We start from the raw sequence: 16,627 nt of genomic DNA on the forward strand, positions 1-16,627 counted from the left end.
ATGAAGAGGAAAACTTAGTTTAAAAGGAAAGTAAGTTCATTTCTTTTTATGAGAATAAATTTTAGATAATTTCTATCAGATTTATGATTGTAAGCAATTAATGAATATAAGATAATTTTATTAATATTGTTCATTAGAAATTATCTTTAATATTCTAAATTATGATGACATAAATTGTAATACAGAAGAACAAAGCTACTCCACTTACCATTGTTACAATATAAAAGGTCATAAAGTAAATACGGCTCCAATTAGAAGTCTGAGACACCACACCTTCCTAAAGAGAGAGGGATGTAGTTAGCTCCCTTAGAAATTAAAATTATAGACTTATTATTATAAAATAATAATATAGATAAAATTATTATCATTGGGAAATATCCAAAGATATGAAAACTCACCATGATTATATACCAATTGTTTACGACAGTCAACTCAAATAAAGTTACTGAAGAAAAGAAATAAAAAATACATAATTATTTTCAGAGCTCTTAGTGTATATTGCCCTAGACAGATAAATAACACCCAAATCTTACTCACCAAAACTGTTCAAGATGTTATTGAAGTTATTGAGATAATAATAGCCCTGTATCAATGTTCTGTTGCCAACAGTCCGATTTTCCCAACGATAGGAATCTGCTACCATGCTATTACTGCAAAGAATGGGGTCATATTAGTGGGTCACAGAAGCTTACTGTATGTGACATCAATATGAACTAAAAGCACCCCAAAATCTAATAATTTCATTGCATGGCAACTTAATTCATAGAATTTTATTTAACATAGTAGTAACATTCAAAGATATCTTGCTAAAATGAAACATCCCTAACTCTCTGCTAAGCTACATTCTGGCTCACAGAGTAAATCAAACAGAGTTGTTAACCTACCACCAATAAGTTATTTGTTTTGTTTTAAAGGTAAAAAAGAAACTGAGTTACAGAGAAAGGTGTATAGGTTAGGACTTTATTCCTTGGAGCGTAGAAGAATGAGGAGAGATTTGATAGAGGTATATAAAATTATTATGGGTATAGATAGAATGAATGCAAGCAGGCTTTTTCCACTGAGGCTTGGGGAGAGAAAAAAAACAGGACATGGGTTAAGGGTGAAGGGGGAAAAGTTTAAAGGGAACTTTGGGGGGGGCTTCTTCACACAGAGAGTCGTGGGAGTGTGGAATGAGCTGCCAGATGATGTGATAAATGCAGGCTCACTTTTAACATTTAAGAAAAACTTGGACAGGTACATGGGTGAGAGCTGTATGGAGGGATATAGTCCAGGTGCAGGTCAGTGGGACTGGGCAGAAAAATGGTTTGGCACAGCCAAGAAGGGCCAAAAGGCCTGTTTCTGTGCTGTAATGTTCTATGGTATACTCCTTATCCCATTTAACTGCTTTAATTCATAGGGTATCACCAAGATGGGCATTTGGATCAACTTGTGAAAACAGGGTGCAATCATTTTTTTCCCTTAGCTATAAATTATAGTGTGCATAGCTCTTTTCTATTTCTCTATAAGCTATCTTAACCTAATGCATAAAAAACTTCTAATTATATAATTCTAAAGTGAAAATTTTAAGTTTATTTTAAAATATTTAACCATAGATTGTTTCTACAACTAAACTAGAACCTGTCAGGAAAAACCACTAACCCCAAAATTTCTCTCTTGAAGGATTATACCGAACTCTGATTCTGAAGGAACCAATCACCACACATTAAATCAGCAGACAATGCTATTGAGCCAAACCAGACATTGCCCTCAGCCAAGATCCACACCCTCACACTTTCCGGCATGGCTCATGATGTATTAATCAGCTGTAAAAACACAAGTTGATATTTTCCTTGCCTATATGAAGAACATGGAAACAGCTGTAGTATCCAAACTTATACTAATTGAGATCAATTAACAGCACAGGATGGGAGTCAAATCTGAAATGTTCTTGTCTGAGTAATAAATGCCGCAAGAATGCACTGAAGTGTACTAGGTATCCAAAAGAAAAATCCTAGTTTTTAAAAATCTATTACTTTTTGGTGACAACTGTACTTCTCAGTTTCTCCAGTAGGTGGTGTAATCATTTCACTGTAGTGCCTTGGTTGAGTGATACAGCACTGAACAGGCCCTGCTGGCCCAATGAGCCGAGCCACCTAGCAATCTGTCTATTTAACACTAGCCTAATCGCAAGATAATTTACAAATTGCAAATTAACCTTCTGATTGGTATGCCTTTAGAATGTGGGAAGAAACTATTCATCACCACGAGGAGAAGGTACAAACTCCTTACAGATGGCGCCAGGAATGAACTCCGAACGCCAAAGCATCCAGGACATCTTCATGGAACGATGCCTCAAAAAGGTGGCGTCCATTGTTAAGCACCCCCATCACCTGGAACATGCCCTATATTCATTGATACAATCAGGAAGCAGGTACAGGAGTCTGAAGGCACACACTCAACGATTCAGGGACAGCTTCTTCTCCTCTGCTATCCGATTTCTGAATGGACTGAACCCATGAATACCACCTCACTACATTATTTTTATTTTTGAACTACTTATTTAACTTAACTATTCAATATATATATACTTAGTATAATTAAGTTTTTTCCCTCTTATTATTGTATTGCATTGTACTGATTCCAAAATATAACAAATTTCATGACATATGCTGTGATATTAAACCTGATTCTGACACCCTAAGCTTTAATAGTGTGTGAATTGCTTGAATACTGTAGTTGTTTCAGCAAAGCATCAAAGTAGATGACATGGTAGAGCATGTTTTATGAACTTTAAATAATGCTTTATTTTTATTCTTCTCAGTCTGAATCTTTGGTCTGTCCTGTGTAATTATTGAGTTTGCTTTGAAGATAAGATATGTACTTTTGAAGTGCAGCTGTTGGTGTAATACGAGAAGTCTTCATGGCTCAAATGCACACAAAGAGCTCTGTGATAAATAACTAGATAACCTGCCTAGTGACACTAGACGAAGAATACATGTTAGCAAGGATTTCCTGAAATGGGTTGTTTTATGTCTTTTTGAGATGGGAGATAAGACCTTCAAACCCACAGCACTTTCAGTACTGTACTTGTACAGTCAAAATTAGATTTCACTATCATTTGCCCCAGACATTCCAGTGTAGCCATGCTGGTAACAGTGGCACGTTACTAGAGTCTGCCACTGCAAGCTGCAGTGGAGGTCCAGAGTATCAGGAGTTACTGAAAGGAGGATGTAACTTTATTGTGGGGAACTGAAGGGGGTCAAATCTGGATGACGAGTGTCAGGAGGTAATAGGCCTCAAGGAATAAAAGTAAATATGGGACATAGCTTAGGGAAACTCAGTCTGGTGCTCCACTGTGAAATTAGGCTGTCCCAGAAAGGAGTCATCAAGTCTGAAATGGGACTGTCTCTTCACAATGGACACTGGAAAATATATGCATTTCAGTATGGGGAGAGGAGTTTTAGAGTGAGATGTTTCTGAGAAAACCAGTGTAAGTTACAATTACATTTCCTCAATCTTACAGATATACTTACTTGCAACAGTTACGGTAGAGAACACCAGCAAAGAACTCCATTCCCACAATTGCAAATGAATAGTAGAATATCAAGAGAGTTAACCCTAAACTGGAAGGAGAGAAAATAAAAACAAATTACTTGGAGCAGGAGAAATAATAATTTTTTAAAGATTAAGAATGCCAAGTTATTGAGTCTACCTGGCCATTCTAGGAAGCAATTCAAACATTGTGTCCAGAACATCTCTGTATCTTCGTTTAATCTTAAATAATCTGGAGAACAGAGAAAATTGTTTAACAGATCACGTCTTATATTTCAGATGTCACAGTCAAAATAAAATTTATTAACAAAGTACATGTACATCACCATATACTACTTTGAGATTCATTTTTTTGTAACAAAGTAAAGGGATACTACAGAACTTAGGAAAAAAAATTCATAAATAAAGCCTAACAAATAACTAATTTGCTAAGGAAGTCTGCTTGTGCAAATAAAAAAAAATACACAGAACATGAGTTGTAAAAAGTCCATGAAAATGAGTCTGTAAGTTGTAAAATCAGTTCAGAGTTGTGAATTAGTAAGTCTGCAGACAATATGAAGATTGGTGGTGTTGTGGCTAGCATGGAAGACTGGTAAAGGATACAGTGGGATATCGATTAGTTGCAGATATGGGCAGAGAAATGGCAGCTGGAATTTATCCCAGCCAAGTGTGACGTGTTGCATTTTGGGAGATCAAATGCAAACTGACAGAAAACTTACAATGGTAAGACCCTTACTAGTGTTGATGATGTCTTGGGGTCCAAATCGTTAACTCCCTGTAAGTAGCTAAACAGGTTGAAAGGGTGGTTAAATGGCATAAGGCATACTTGCCTTTATTAATTCAAGAATTGAGCTCAAGAGTTAAGAAGTTATATTGTAGCTTTATAAAACTCTAATTAGGCCACATCCACTGTTTGCACTTGTTCAGTTCTGGTCACTCCATTATGTAAAGGATGGTACAGCTTTGGAGAGGGTGTAGGTGAGGTTTACCAGGATGAAGCCTGGATTAGAAGGCGTGTGCTAAAAGGAGAGATTGGACAATCCTGGGTTGTTTCCTCTGGAATGGTGGCTGACGGGGAGATATCAGGTGTTTATAAGATTATGAGGGAGTAGACAGCTGTTCCAGAACATAAACTAATTGAAAGAAAAACACAGAGCCAGAAAATACGTGTGATTAGTTTTGTATTATTTTTAGTGAGGCGCAATCATATGATGTGGCAGCATAATGATTTATGCCATTTACAAACTTTTACATATAACCCATATTTAATTATTTCAACAACAAATAATGTTTAATCAATTATATTTACATTAAATACACAAGACTCCTCGCTTACCTATAAACTCCAACCCAATATAGAATGCATCTTATTTTACACACACACACACACACACACACACACACACACACACACACACACACACACACACACACACACACACACACACACACACACACACACACACACACACACACACACACACACACACACACACACACACACACACACACACCTGCTATAGACATCCACTGCATAGTAAATTTTAAATTGTCCCATTCACACCTAAAGCTTTAATCACTGAGGAGGATTCCTTACTCTTGTTGGATAATGTCTTTCCTGATAAAGGAGGTCACTCTGTTTGGCAGGAGAAACTAGTGGCTCTACAACAATCTCGGGTTCAGGGGCCTGTGAAACAATATCAGGTTCCGGGACCTCCTCTCTGTGGTGGTGTAGTGCTTGTAGGAGTTGACACTGGGGCAGCAGGAAGTGGTTTTAACAGTTCTAGACACTTTTCTTCTCTAACCATTGACTCTTCACCCTTCAACCGATTGATGTGTCATCTCCAGATAATGTCAGACACAATCTGACATCAAATCCCCTTGTTTGAGGAGCCCCCAATTTGTCCTCCAAACTCGTTCTGAATATGGGTTTGAGGAGATCTAAGCATGAGTGGAAGGGACCTCCTGGAACAGCTTGGCTGGTGAGTTGTTGGTTAGTGTGCTGCATTGCAATATACAGGGAGAAATTGGCGAACTTCTGATTCAGTGTCAGTGTAGTATATCCTGTTGACATTGCACACAGTGCATTCTTTAGACTCCAAACAAATTTTGTGCCTGGGTGGTACGGTGCACAGTTAATATGTCTTATTCCATTCATTTTAGGAATGACTGAAATAGTTCTGCAACAAACTTGTGGTCCATTGTCACTGACTAAGTGTTCTGGGACACCTTCCTTGAGCAGAGGCTTCTCAACACACTAACAGTGTGCAAGACTGTAGTGGAGGCTATTGGGAACACTACTGGCCACTTTGTAGCAGCATCCATTAAGACCAAGAAATTTGTGCCCATGAATGGTCAAACAAATTCCACATGAATCCTCTGCCAAAGTAATCCAGGCCATTCCTAGGGATAGAGAGGTGAGATCATGGCATTTTTGAATGTGTTGGCATCCTGAACAGTATATAACAAACTGCTCGATCTATCCCAGACCACCAGACAAATGCTTTAATTTTGATCACACCTAGATGACCAGAGGTAGCTCCTCCAACACTTACACCCTCAGCTTGGATGGTACAAAAACTCTCAATCCCCAATTAAGGCAAACTCTTATCAAAGGCAAGTTCAACCTGGCGCTGATAAAAATAAGGGGGAAAAAAAAGTTTCTGCTGCACATTCCAGCCATTTTAGGTGGTCATTTAGACCTGAGACAGTGTGGGAATCATTTCTGCCACAATAGGGAGACTTTCGATTTGCATTTGGGAGAACCCATAAAAAGCAGTGTCCTCTTTTGTAAATTTGTCAGGTATTTCCTTTTCCAAGGGTAAATGGGACAATCCATCAGCAATTCCAGGATGTGTGCTGCTGTTAGTGGAACACCCTTCTGTGGATTGAAAATAGACACTAGTAGTTGATGATCAGTTATGAGGGTAAACTCTCTCCCATATGAGTAGTGGTTAAAATGTATTACACCCTAAACCAGACTCAAGGCCTCTGTCAATCTGTGTGTAATTTTTCTCTGCAGTGATAAGGGAATGTGATGCAAAAGCTATGGGGGATCACTTCCATCACTCATAACATGTGACATGACTGAACCTGTACCATAAGGTGAGGCCTCACAGGTAAGCTTCACTGGACGATGTGGATCATAATGTGTGAGTACAGTGTCTACCGTCACTATTTCCTTTACCATTTGGAAAGCCACCCCACACTGTTTTGTCCACAGATATTTCTTCCCAATCTGTAGTAATGAGTTCAAGGTTTCACAAGAACCTGTTATAATAATTGCCTCATCTTAAAAATGACTGCAACTGTAACACATCCTTTGGCCTTGGAGCATCCACCACTGCTTGAAATTTTCTCAACACACTTGTGTAATTCTTGTGCATCAATGGTGTGACTACAGTAAGTGATGCTTGGTTAAAAGAATTCATACTTGTTGCCTCATGCTCTGAACACATAATCTTCTAATCTTGACATTTTGAAGAAATTGTCATTCTGACCAGTAACAATGAGTTACCTAGGTAACAATGTCTGCCTGGCCGCCTTGCAGCACCTGGTCCATAGCTTTCTACCAGAGTGCAGGTGCAGATGCTGCTCCAAAAATAAGCCTATTATAGCAATAAAGCCCTTTGTGAGCATTTAGGGTGAGAAACACTTCGGATTCTTAGTCCATCTCCATCTGTATGTAGGCTTCAGCCAAGTCCACTTTGCTTTAGTGTTTTCCTCCAGAAAGGTTTGCAAAGATATCCTCTATCCTGGGCAGAGGGTTTTGATCAACCTTCAGTACAGGGTTCACAGTGACTTTAAAATCACCACAGATCCTGACAGACCCATTCTTCTTGACTGCTGTGACCACTGGTGTTGCCCATGGACTCTACTCAACTTTAGAAAGAATTTCTTAAGTCTCCATGTGATCTAGCTCACTAGCTACTTTATCATGGATGGTATAAGGAACCGGATGGGCTTTGTCAAACCTGGGTGAGGCATTTTCATCTAACACTATTTTACCCTTCATATGTTTGATTTTTCCAATGCCATCCTTGAACACTTCCGTAGCATCATCCAGTACCTTTCTTAATTCAGTTTCATTTGACTCTCTTGCACAGGATGTGGCATGCAACTGGTGGATGGATCTCTAATCAGCCACTCACAACTCCACAATACTGGCCCTCCTGTTTTTACCACATACAAGCCCATGTGGCTTGTTGGTTGTTGTTGCTCATGGTTATGAATGTCATTCCCACAGATGACATCTTTTTACCAATACAAATTCTTAATTGAATATCTGCAGGCTTCAATTCAGTATCTTTGAAATACTGTTCAAATTCATTTTCATTTTCTAGAATGACTGAAGCAGCCAAGCCAGTGTCCAAACGCACTTTAATTAATTTGCTGTTCCCTTCTGGCGTAAACCACATGGCTTGTCTCTTGTTAGTTTTTACATTTTAAAACTCAAAGCTACGGAGTCCTATGTTGCTCTTATCAGTCTCAGATTGTTTCCATCAACAGCATGCAGACTAGTGCTCTTTTTAAAACCGCAACTTGACTTTTTATCTTTATCCCTTCCCCTGTGCAGTTCATTTATTTTTGTCTGCCTGACATGCTCTTTGTATGTGTCATAATATGTTGCATTTTCCGTAAGTTTAACCTTTAAACCTACATGGGTCTCGTGTATGTGAGCCCCTGCCACAATGATAACCCAATTTGTTCTGCCGGGAAGGTTTCTGTTTAGATGCTGCAATTTTGTTCAAACTCAAATTCCTGACTGCAACTCAATTGCACCTCTGTCAGCTGTTTCAATTGACAGAGAGATTTCAACTGTTGTGCTTCAGTTAGGAGTTACTTTTGAATGCTTTCTTGTAAGACTACACAAACTAAATGCTCTCTCAATGTATCATTGAGCCCAGCACTGAACTGGCAATGCACAGACAATCTCTTCAATTCAGTCTCATAAGCTGAAATGGACTTCCCTTCCTTTTGATTCTGCTTACAAAAACTAAAGTGTTCTGCGATCACAGTGGTTTTGTTTCTAAATGTTCTTGTATTAGTTTCACAATATCAGCAAAGCTCATTTTGGCTGGTTTGGTTGGAGCAGTTAAACTTCTAAGCAAACTGTACGCTCATCCGCGAACAGCATTCAGCAAAACTGGCATTTGATTTTCATTGGCTATTTCATGTCCTTCAAAATATTGCTCAATTCATTCAGTATACATCATCCAGTTATCTCATGTGCAATTGAATGCATCTATCTTTCCGATGTAGCCAGTCACTTCTGCTTTTAAAAAAATTCATTATCACCCAGTATTAACTGTTTATAAACCCAAAAATTTCATCCGTTTTCTGTGTTTTTTAAACTCAAATGTCTCACTGCACTTCAACAGGTAGATAGTCATCTCGGATTCATTTAAAACTTTATTGTTACCACTAATTGAAAGAAAACCATAAAGCTGGAAGATGCATGTGCTTAGTTTCATTTTACTTTTAGTGAGGCGTGCACATATGACGTGATGGCGTAATGACGTATGCCATTCATGTACTTTTACATATAAGATAGATAGATAGATAGATAGATACTTTATTCATCCCCATGGGGAAATTCAACTTTTTTTCCAATGTCCCATACACTTGTTGTAGCAAAACTAATTACATACAATACTTAACTCAGTAAAAAATATGATATGCATCTAAATCACTATCTCAAAAAGCATTAATAATAGCTTTTAAAAAGTTCTTAAGTCCTGGCGGTAGAATTGTAAAGCCTAATGGCATTGGGGAGTATTGACCTCTTCATCCTGTCTGAGGAGCATTGCATCGATAGTAACCTGTCGCTGAAACTGCTTCTCTGTCTCTGGATGGTGCTATGTAGAGGATGTTCAGAGTTATCCATAATTGACCGTAGCCTACTCAGCGCCCTTCGCTCAGCTACCGATGTTAAACTCTCCAGTACTTTGCCCACGACAGAGCCCGCCTTCCTTACCAGCTTATTAAGACGTGAGGCGTCCCTCTTCTTAATGCTTCCTCCCCAACACGCCACCACAAAGAAGAGGGCGCTCTCCACAACTGACCTATAGAACATCTTCAGCATCTCACTACAGACATTGAATGACGCCAACCTTCTTAGGAAGTACAGTCGACTCTGTGCCTTCCTGCACAAGGCATCTGTGTTGGCAGTCCAGTCTAGCTTCTCGTCTAACTGTACTCCCAGATACTTGTAGGTCTTAACCTGCTCCACACATTCTCCATTAATGATCACTGGCTCCATATGAGGCCTAGATCTCCTAAAGTCCACCACCATCTCCTTGGTCTTGGTGATATTGAGACGCAGGTAGTTTGAGTTGCACCATATCACAAAGTCCTGTATCAGTTTCCTATACTCCTCCTCCTGTCCATTCCTGACACACCCCACTATGGCCGTGTCATCAGCGAACTTCTGCACATGGCAGGACTCTGAGTTATATTGGAAGTCTGATGTGTACAGGGTGAACAGGACCGGAGAGAGTACGGTTCCCTGCGGCGCTCCTGTGCTGCTGACCACCGTGTCAGACCTACAGTCTCCCAACCGCACATACTGAGGTCTATCTGTCAAGTAGTCCACTATCCAATCCACCATGTGAGAGTCTACTCCCATCTCCGTTAGTTTGTGCCTTAAGATCTTGGGCTGGATGGTGTTAAAGGCACTAGAGAAGTCAAGGAATGTAATCCTCACAGCACAACTGACCCCCTCTAGGTGAGAGAGTGATTTGTGCAGCAAATACGTGATAGCATCCTCCACTCCCACCTTCTCCTTATACGCAAACTGAAGAGGATCCTGGGCGTGCCTGGTTTGTGGCCTCAGATTCTGTATTATCAGCCGCTCCATGGTCTTCATAACGTGCGACGTCAAGGCAACAGGTCTGAAGTCATTCAACTCCTTTGGTTGTGGTTTCTTCGGTACCGGGACAATACATGATGTTTTCCACTGTCTGGGTACTCTTCTCTGTTCCAGGCTCATGTTGAAGATGCGCTGTAGTGGTTCTCCCAGCTCAGTCGCACAGGCCCTCAGTAATCGTGGGGAAACTCCATCCGGTCCAGCCGCCTTGCTGGTACAGATCTTCCTCAGTTGACCTTCCACCTGTGCAGCCGTAATCCTGGGCGTGGGCAAGGTCTCCTGTGAGTGGCTATTTTCCTTTGAGGGAAGTAAGCCTGGTGTGGATTTCTGCGGTGAGGATGAGATTGAGCTGTCGAACCTGTTGAAGAAGTTGTTCAGCTGGTTCGCTTTCTCCACATCTCCACTTATGTTCGCCTCCCGCTTTGCACCGCATCCGGTGATGATCTTCATCCCATCCCACACCTCCTTCATGCTTTTTTTCTGCAGCTTTTGTTCTAGCTTCCTCCTATACTGCTCCTTTGCCCCCCTTATCTGTACTCTGAGTTCCTTCTGAACTCTTTTAAGCTCCAACCGATCACCATCTTTAAAGGCCCTCTTCTTCTGGTTTAGGAGGACTTTGATGTGACTAGTGATCCAGGGCTTATTATTGGGATAGCAGCGAACAGTTCTAATAACCCATAATTATTTAAGTAACAAAGAATGCTTAATCAAAAAATATATTTACAATATTGCTCATATATTACTGAAATATTAAATACACAACAACATCTAGTATCTTTTTCTTAGCATTGAAATGTCTAATATTAAGGGCCATGTATTTGAGGTGAGAGAGAATAAGTTCAAATGAAACGTGCAGGAAAATTATTTTTTACACCGAGAGCGGCAGATGCCTGCAATGTGCTGCTTGGGTGGTGATGGAGGCAAATATGGAGAGCTGTTCAAGAGGCTCTTAGAAAGGCACATCAATGTGCAGGAAATGGACAACTATGAACATTGAAATTTGTTTAGTTGGGTATTTGATTATTACTTTAATTAGTCAACAATGTGAACTGTGGGACTTGTTCCTGTGCTGTAGTGTTCTATGTTTTGACTTTATAAATAGTCAGTTATCCTTATATCACTTTCCGTGTCTTCCGTCATAAGCAGTTTTCAATGCCAGTTTTACATTTTAGTGCGAAGACAACAATTTGTGCTGAAAACTTCAAAGGATGTACAAATATCACCCCCAGTTTTGGCTATAATTTGTGTTTATAGTTCAGACATTAAGAATCCAAAAGCAAAGTTAAAATTACAAAAAGAGATGCTAAGTGCATTAATTTCAGAAGCAAGCACGTTTTGTTGCAGTCTAGCTAGATTTTAAAAGAAACCGGACCAGAAAAGTTGTCTACCCGGAAAAGATAAATACTGTACAAAGAAATGGTTACTGACCTTAGCAGCTGAAGTGGTCTCAATACGACAATGAAATAGAATGGTTCCATATCAAATGCTAGAACCACTATTCCAACAAAAGCAAATATGGTGACCAGGAAATCAAACCTAAAATATGAAAGACATATGACATCAATTGCTGAATGTATACCAAATAAATTTTATTTCAAGGCAAATATCATCTCAAAACCTGTAGGAGGTATACCTTTATGCTCAGCAGATGGCAACTGCATTATCACTTACAGTGTATCAGTAATTTAGAAAATGGGATTGGGAAAAACTGGGATTGATATAAATAAATCTGTTTCTGCACAGATGAAAATCAATCTAATGTCAAAGAGATAAATAGTCTGCTTTTAAAGCAAATTAGGATATGTAATGTTAAAAAAAAGATTTTTATGGTAGTAAATTGAAAAGCAGCTAGTACTTAAACCTGCTGAGTTGCTTCTACATTAGATTCAAAATTAGCCCAAAAAACTGAACCTAGCTTCCTAACAAATGATGATTATGTTTACTTGGAATACATATTTTCTGCTGAGCACATGTGATTAGTGCAATTTAACTGAACTCTCAAGACAGCATGCCATTTAGCAATGTGCCAACGCCATATACCTAAGGTACATTTAAACTATGTCCTCACCTGGCACCCACAGTGTTATCCAGCGCTCCTTCTCCTACACTTACACAAACATTTGGCCTCGTTAGTAGTTAGAGCACCAACTCAGATACAGGTGTAAATTGAGATAAATACTTAAAATGACATGTCAAATTAAATTAGATTGTAAAGTATATTTCCAAGGAATGAATAGTAAATTTAAAACAAATTAATCTTTTTCATATATGGTAATTATTTGTAATTGCCTTCTAAAGAAGTAAAACTTCGTAGAATATTTAAAATCATTTGGATACTGGATTGGCTGTTTTGACAAATACAGCTTGATGGACTAAATGGTTTTAGTCACAATGTTGAGGAAGGCCACTTTGAAACTCCTCTCCGGAAGAACTTAAATATGTAGCATCTAGCAGCAATTTCTACTGCTATGCGCTTTAAAACTCCTAAAATGCTAATCAAATAGCATAATACTTTCATGCATAAACTTAATATGGAAGGATAAGTGAAAGAAATTCATCAGTATACATTTCACCCCAAACAAAGCTTCAGATGGCACAGCAGAATAATAATGCTGGTGCATAGCTGCAGAAATTTCACCACCTTATTGCTTTGTATGAACGACTTTTATCAGCTGTTCATACATTGATAAAAATTTCAAGTTTAAAAACCTGTTTATATAAAGTAATCCTGTTTACACTTTTACACCAATCTTTAAGAAATTGGATCCAAACTTTCTGGACTGAAGATGATTACAGATGTTTCATTTTGTATGTCGCTTGGTATTTCTTTCATACTCACAGATTCCATCCAGACGTAAAATATTCAGATGGTCCTAGTCCAGTAATTTTCAGCAGCATTTCAACCCCATAAACTACACAAAACATAACATTACAACCACTGTATGAAAAAAGTATGGCAATACTGAGAATAAGTTTGAATGCAAAAAAAATGACCAGATCAACCTGAAGTTTGAAGAGTCATTCATAAGTTTTCATTTTTGCAAATGTTTTAGCAGGAATGCCACTATTAAACCAATATAGGTATCAAATTACATTACTATCCTTTTAGCAGGTTAATTTATAAATAGAAATAACTATTTCCTTCTATGATTTTCCTAATCTTCTGTCCTTGTTGCAGCTTAGAAGTTTACAGGCGTGATCTAAATTTCAAATTTTCTAATCTGAAGTGGATTCTCAACCATAATCACATTGAATGATGGAGCAGGCCTGAAGGGTGCTTTGAGAATCCTTGCTTTTATTTTCTATATGTCGTTCCATTATTTTCAAACTCAATCCCTCATGTTTAACACCAATGCTTTCAAATGTATCTAAGACTAACACACCAGTATCACAATAAGAGAAAAAAGGTATAATAAAATAATGATGTCGTAAGATAAATTACACTTACTTTTTTAAAAACTTTTTTTATTGTGTTTTCAAATAGTTACAGAATAAAAGTGTGTGAAAAAGAAAATATGTGTTACCCATCCCCCCTCCACTTACTTGTGAGAAATACAATGTAACTCCAGGGCACAATTCTAAGGAAAAAGGCACCATCTACAAATGAGAAAATGCCATCATTCCATAAGGAAACAAAAGAAGGAGTATAATTTCAAACACACAGTTGTATACAAAAGAGACAAATATTCAATATTCAAGAAAAATTTAAGTCATACAACCATAGAATTGTACATCATAGAAACAGGTCATTTAGCCCAATTTGTCCACATGGACCTTTGTATTAATCCCATCTCCCACAATGTGGTCCGTATGTAGCCTTTTATACTCAGGCAATTCAAGTGCTCATCAAGACACTTCTTAAATGCAGTCAGGGACCCATCCTGGAAATCTCTCAAAAATTTCACCTCCTCTGAGTATTTAACATTAAGGCAATCCTATGTTTGGGAAATGGAAATCCTCCAGTATGATAATCCTAATTTAATTGCATCTTTCTGATATTTGCCTACATGTATGTTCCTCTGTCTCTTGTTGACTGTTGGGAGATTTGTAAACACCTTCAGCAAAGTGATGACTCCCTTTTTGTTTCTAAACTATATTCAAATGATCTCATTTGAGGATCTTTCTGAGGTATACCCTCTCAATACTGAAGTAATGGAATCTGTAACTAAACAGTGCAATACCTCAACCCTTTTCATTCTCCCTCCACCTTGCCTGAAAAAGATATATCCTGGGAAACTGACTGCCTGCTCTGTCCTTCCTTAGTCAATATCTCGGCCATGGAAACAATAAAAGAGTTGTATACTGCATACATACTTTGATAATAAACAAACCTTTGAACCTTTGAGACAATTATTAATTAAAGTTTTGAGTTCATCTACTTTACCATCATAATAGATGCAATTTAGCTTTGAATTTTCTTGATGTACACCAATTTCTAAAAATAAATGGATTTCTTACCAAATTAACTTTTTTGTATATATAATTAATGGTGCTAATCAGCCATCCATAATGAAAACATTTCTATTGAAACCTGGATTTCTGTTAAGAACTGAAAATCTAGGTGCTAGCTTTATGCACCAACTGTCAAGTCAAAGATTGATCCCATATGCAACAAAACAGGTTCAATAGAAAAGTCTACTTGATCATCTAACTCTTTATTTAGTAATCCTTTCAGGTTAACTGGAACAGATGTTAATGTAATCTTCCAGTTGAGCAATAGTTAAGTACTTGGATAAGGAACATAAGCCAACAATTATCCAGGATTCCAACATGATCCAATCTTTTCTGAAGACCAGTGATAGTCATTGACCATACAGAGGTGTGGATTATATGATGGAACTATGATACAGCTCTGTGAATAGACTGCTTAAAATATGTGCAATGCTGACAACCATATTAAGTGGCTAAAGGGATCGGAGGTATGGAGAGAAGGCAGGTACAGGGTTCTGAGTTGGATGATCAGCCATGATCATACTGAATGGCGGTGCAGGCTCAAAGGGCCGAATGGCCTACTCCTGCACCTATTTTCTATGTTTCTAAGAATGAGCATGAATACAAGGTGCTAGAGAATACCTAGGAACTGTAGTGCTTTTGAAGAAAGAAAACTGGCACAAGAAATACACACAAAGAATTGCAGTCTTAAGTTTATATATTAAACTTAATTGGATAGTCTGATCACACTTATATATTTTCTGTCAACATGAATATTTGTGTTTAAATACAAAGCAAAAACAACAGGCTGTTATTGCAATGAATCCAGTCCATTGCTCAGGCCTGCCTCCAACATTGCCTGCTCATCAGCACGTACCTTTCCTAGGCATGGTGGACTGAATGACCTAGCCATCCACACCTATTAAGAGTGAGCTCTGAGAGTTCACCAGGTTTTGTGAAGTGCGCTGCTGAGGTTCTGCTTCCGAAGATTTTTGAATGATATCAGCATATAACCTGAAGCACAAGAGGTCCCAACACCTGAGAACACAGTTATACTAAGATAAGGAATGCTTACTGTTCCATGTCCAGACTGCATTTTGGTAAATCTGATCACTTGGTTGTCATTCTTCTACCTGCATACAGGTAGTAGCTAAAGAGCAAAGCTCCAAAGATTAGGACAATAAAATGGTGGTTAGGGGAGAAAGAGGAGTGGCTACGGGATTTCATCGAGTTGGTGGACTGGGCTGTGATCAAGGGCTCATCTGTGGATCTGAATGAATACACCACGGTTGTCACAGACTTTATTGAAACAGTTGTAGATGAGTGCATCCTCACAAAATTATTCAGAGTCTTCCCCAATCAGAAGCCCAGGATGAACCAGGAGATCCGCAATCTGAGGAGCAGATCAGAGGCATTCAGGTCTGGTGACCAAGAAAGGTACAAGAGAACCAGGTATGATCTCCGGAAATCCGTCTCATAAGTGAAGTGGCAATTCTGGACTAAACTTGAATTAACAAAGGATGCTTGACAGTTGTTTCAGGGCTTGAATACAATCACCTCTTATAAAGTTATATCTAGTGAAACAGGCGATAACAGAGCTTTGCTTCCAGATGAGCTCAATGCCTTCTATAATTACTTTGACCATCAAACCATGGAGGAATCTTCACGAACTCCCACATCCCCCAGTGATCCTGTGATTTCAGTCTCGAGGCCAATGTGTGAGCAGCTTTCAGGAGGGTGAACCCATGAAAAGTGTCTGACCCAGATGGGGTATGAGACCAAGTACTAAAGACTTGT

The 16,627-nt window shown here is 38.6% G+C and overlaps 2 protein-coding genes across 4 annotated transcripts in view; one reads left to right on the plus strand and one right to left on the minus strand.

The window, feature by feature from the left end:
- The window catches only part of slc8b1 (solute carrier family 8 member B1), a 47,706-nt gene extending 45,182 nt beyond the window's left edge, over positions 1-2,524 (plus strand). For both annotated transcript variants that reach the window (XM_073065492.1, XM_073065493.1), the window contains exon 16: positions 2,217-2,524. In XM_073065492.1, coding sequence (XP_072921593.1) covers positions 2,217-2,498 — 282 coding nt within the window. In that variant the 3' untranslated portion in view covers positions 2,499-2,524. The remainder of the gene's footprint in view (positions 1-2,216) is intronic.
- tpcn1 (two pore segment channel 1) overlaps positions 1-16,627 on the minus strand; it is an 87,943-nt gene that overhangs the window by 12,789 nt on the left and 58,527 nt on the right. For both annotated transcript variants that reach the window (XM_073065490.1, XM_073065491.1), the window contains exons 16-23: positions 13,943-13,996; positions 13,239-13,311; positions 11,828-11,935; positions 3,692-3,763; positions 3,513-3,602; positions 538-650; positions 399-445; positions 209-277 (exon numbers count right to left, since the gene is read on the minus strand). In XM_073065490.1, the coding sequence (XP_072921591.1) occupies positions 209-277; positions 399-445; positions 538-650; positions 3,513-3,602; positions 3,692-3,763; positions 11,828-11,935; positions 13,239-13,311; positions 13,943-13,996 (626 nt within the window). The remainder of the gene's footprint in view (positions 1-208; positions 278-398; positions 446-537; positions 651-3,512; positions 3,603-3,691; positions 3,764-11,827; positions 11,936-13,238; positions 13,312-13,942; positions 13,997-16,627) is intronic.

Source organism: Hemitrygon akajei, chromosome 14, assembly GCF_048418815.1.
Source record: "Hemitrygon akajei chromosome 14, sHemAka1.3, whole genome shotgun sequence".
NCBI classification, from domain to species: Eukaryota; Metazoa; Chordata; class Chondrichthyes; order Myliobatiformes; family Dasyatidae; genus Hemitrygon; species Hemitrygon akajei.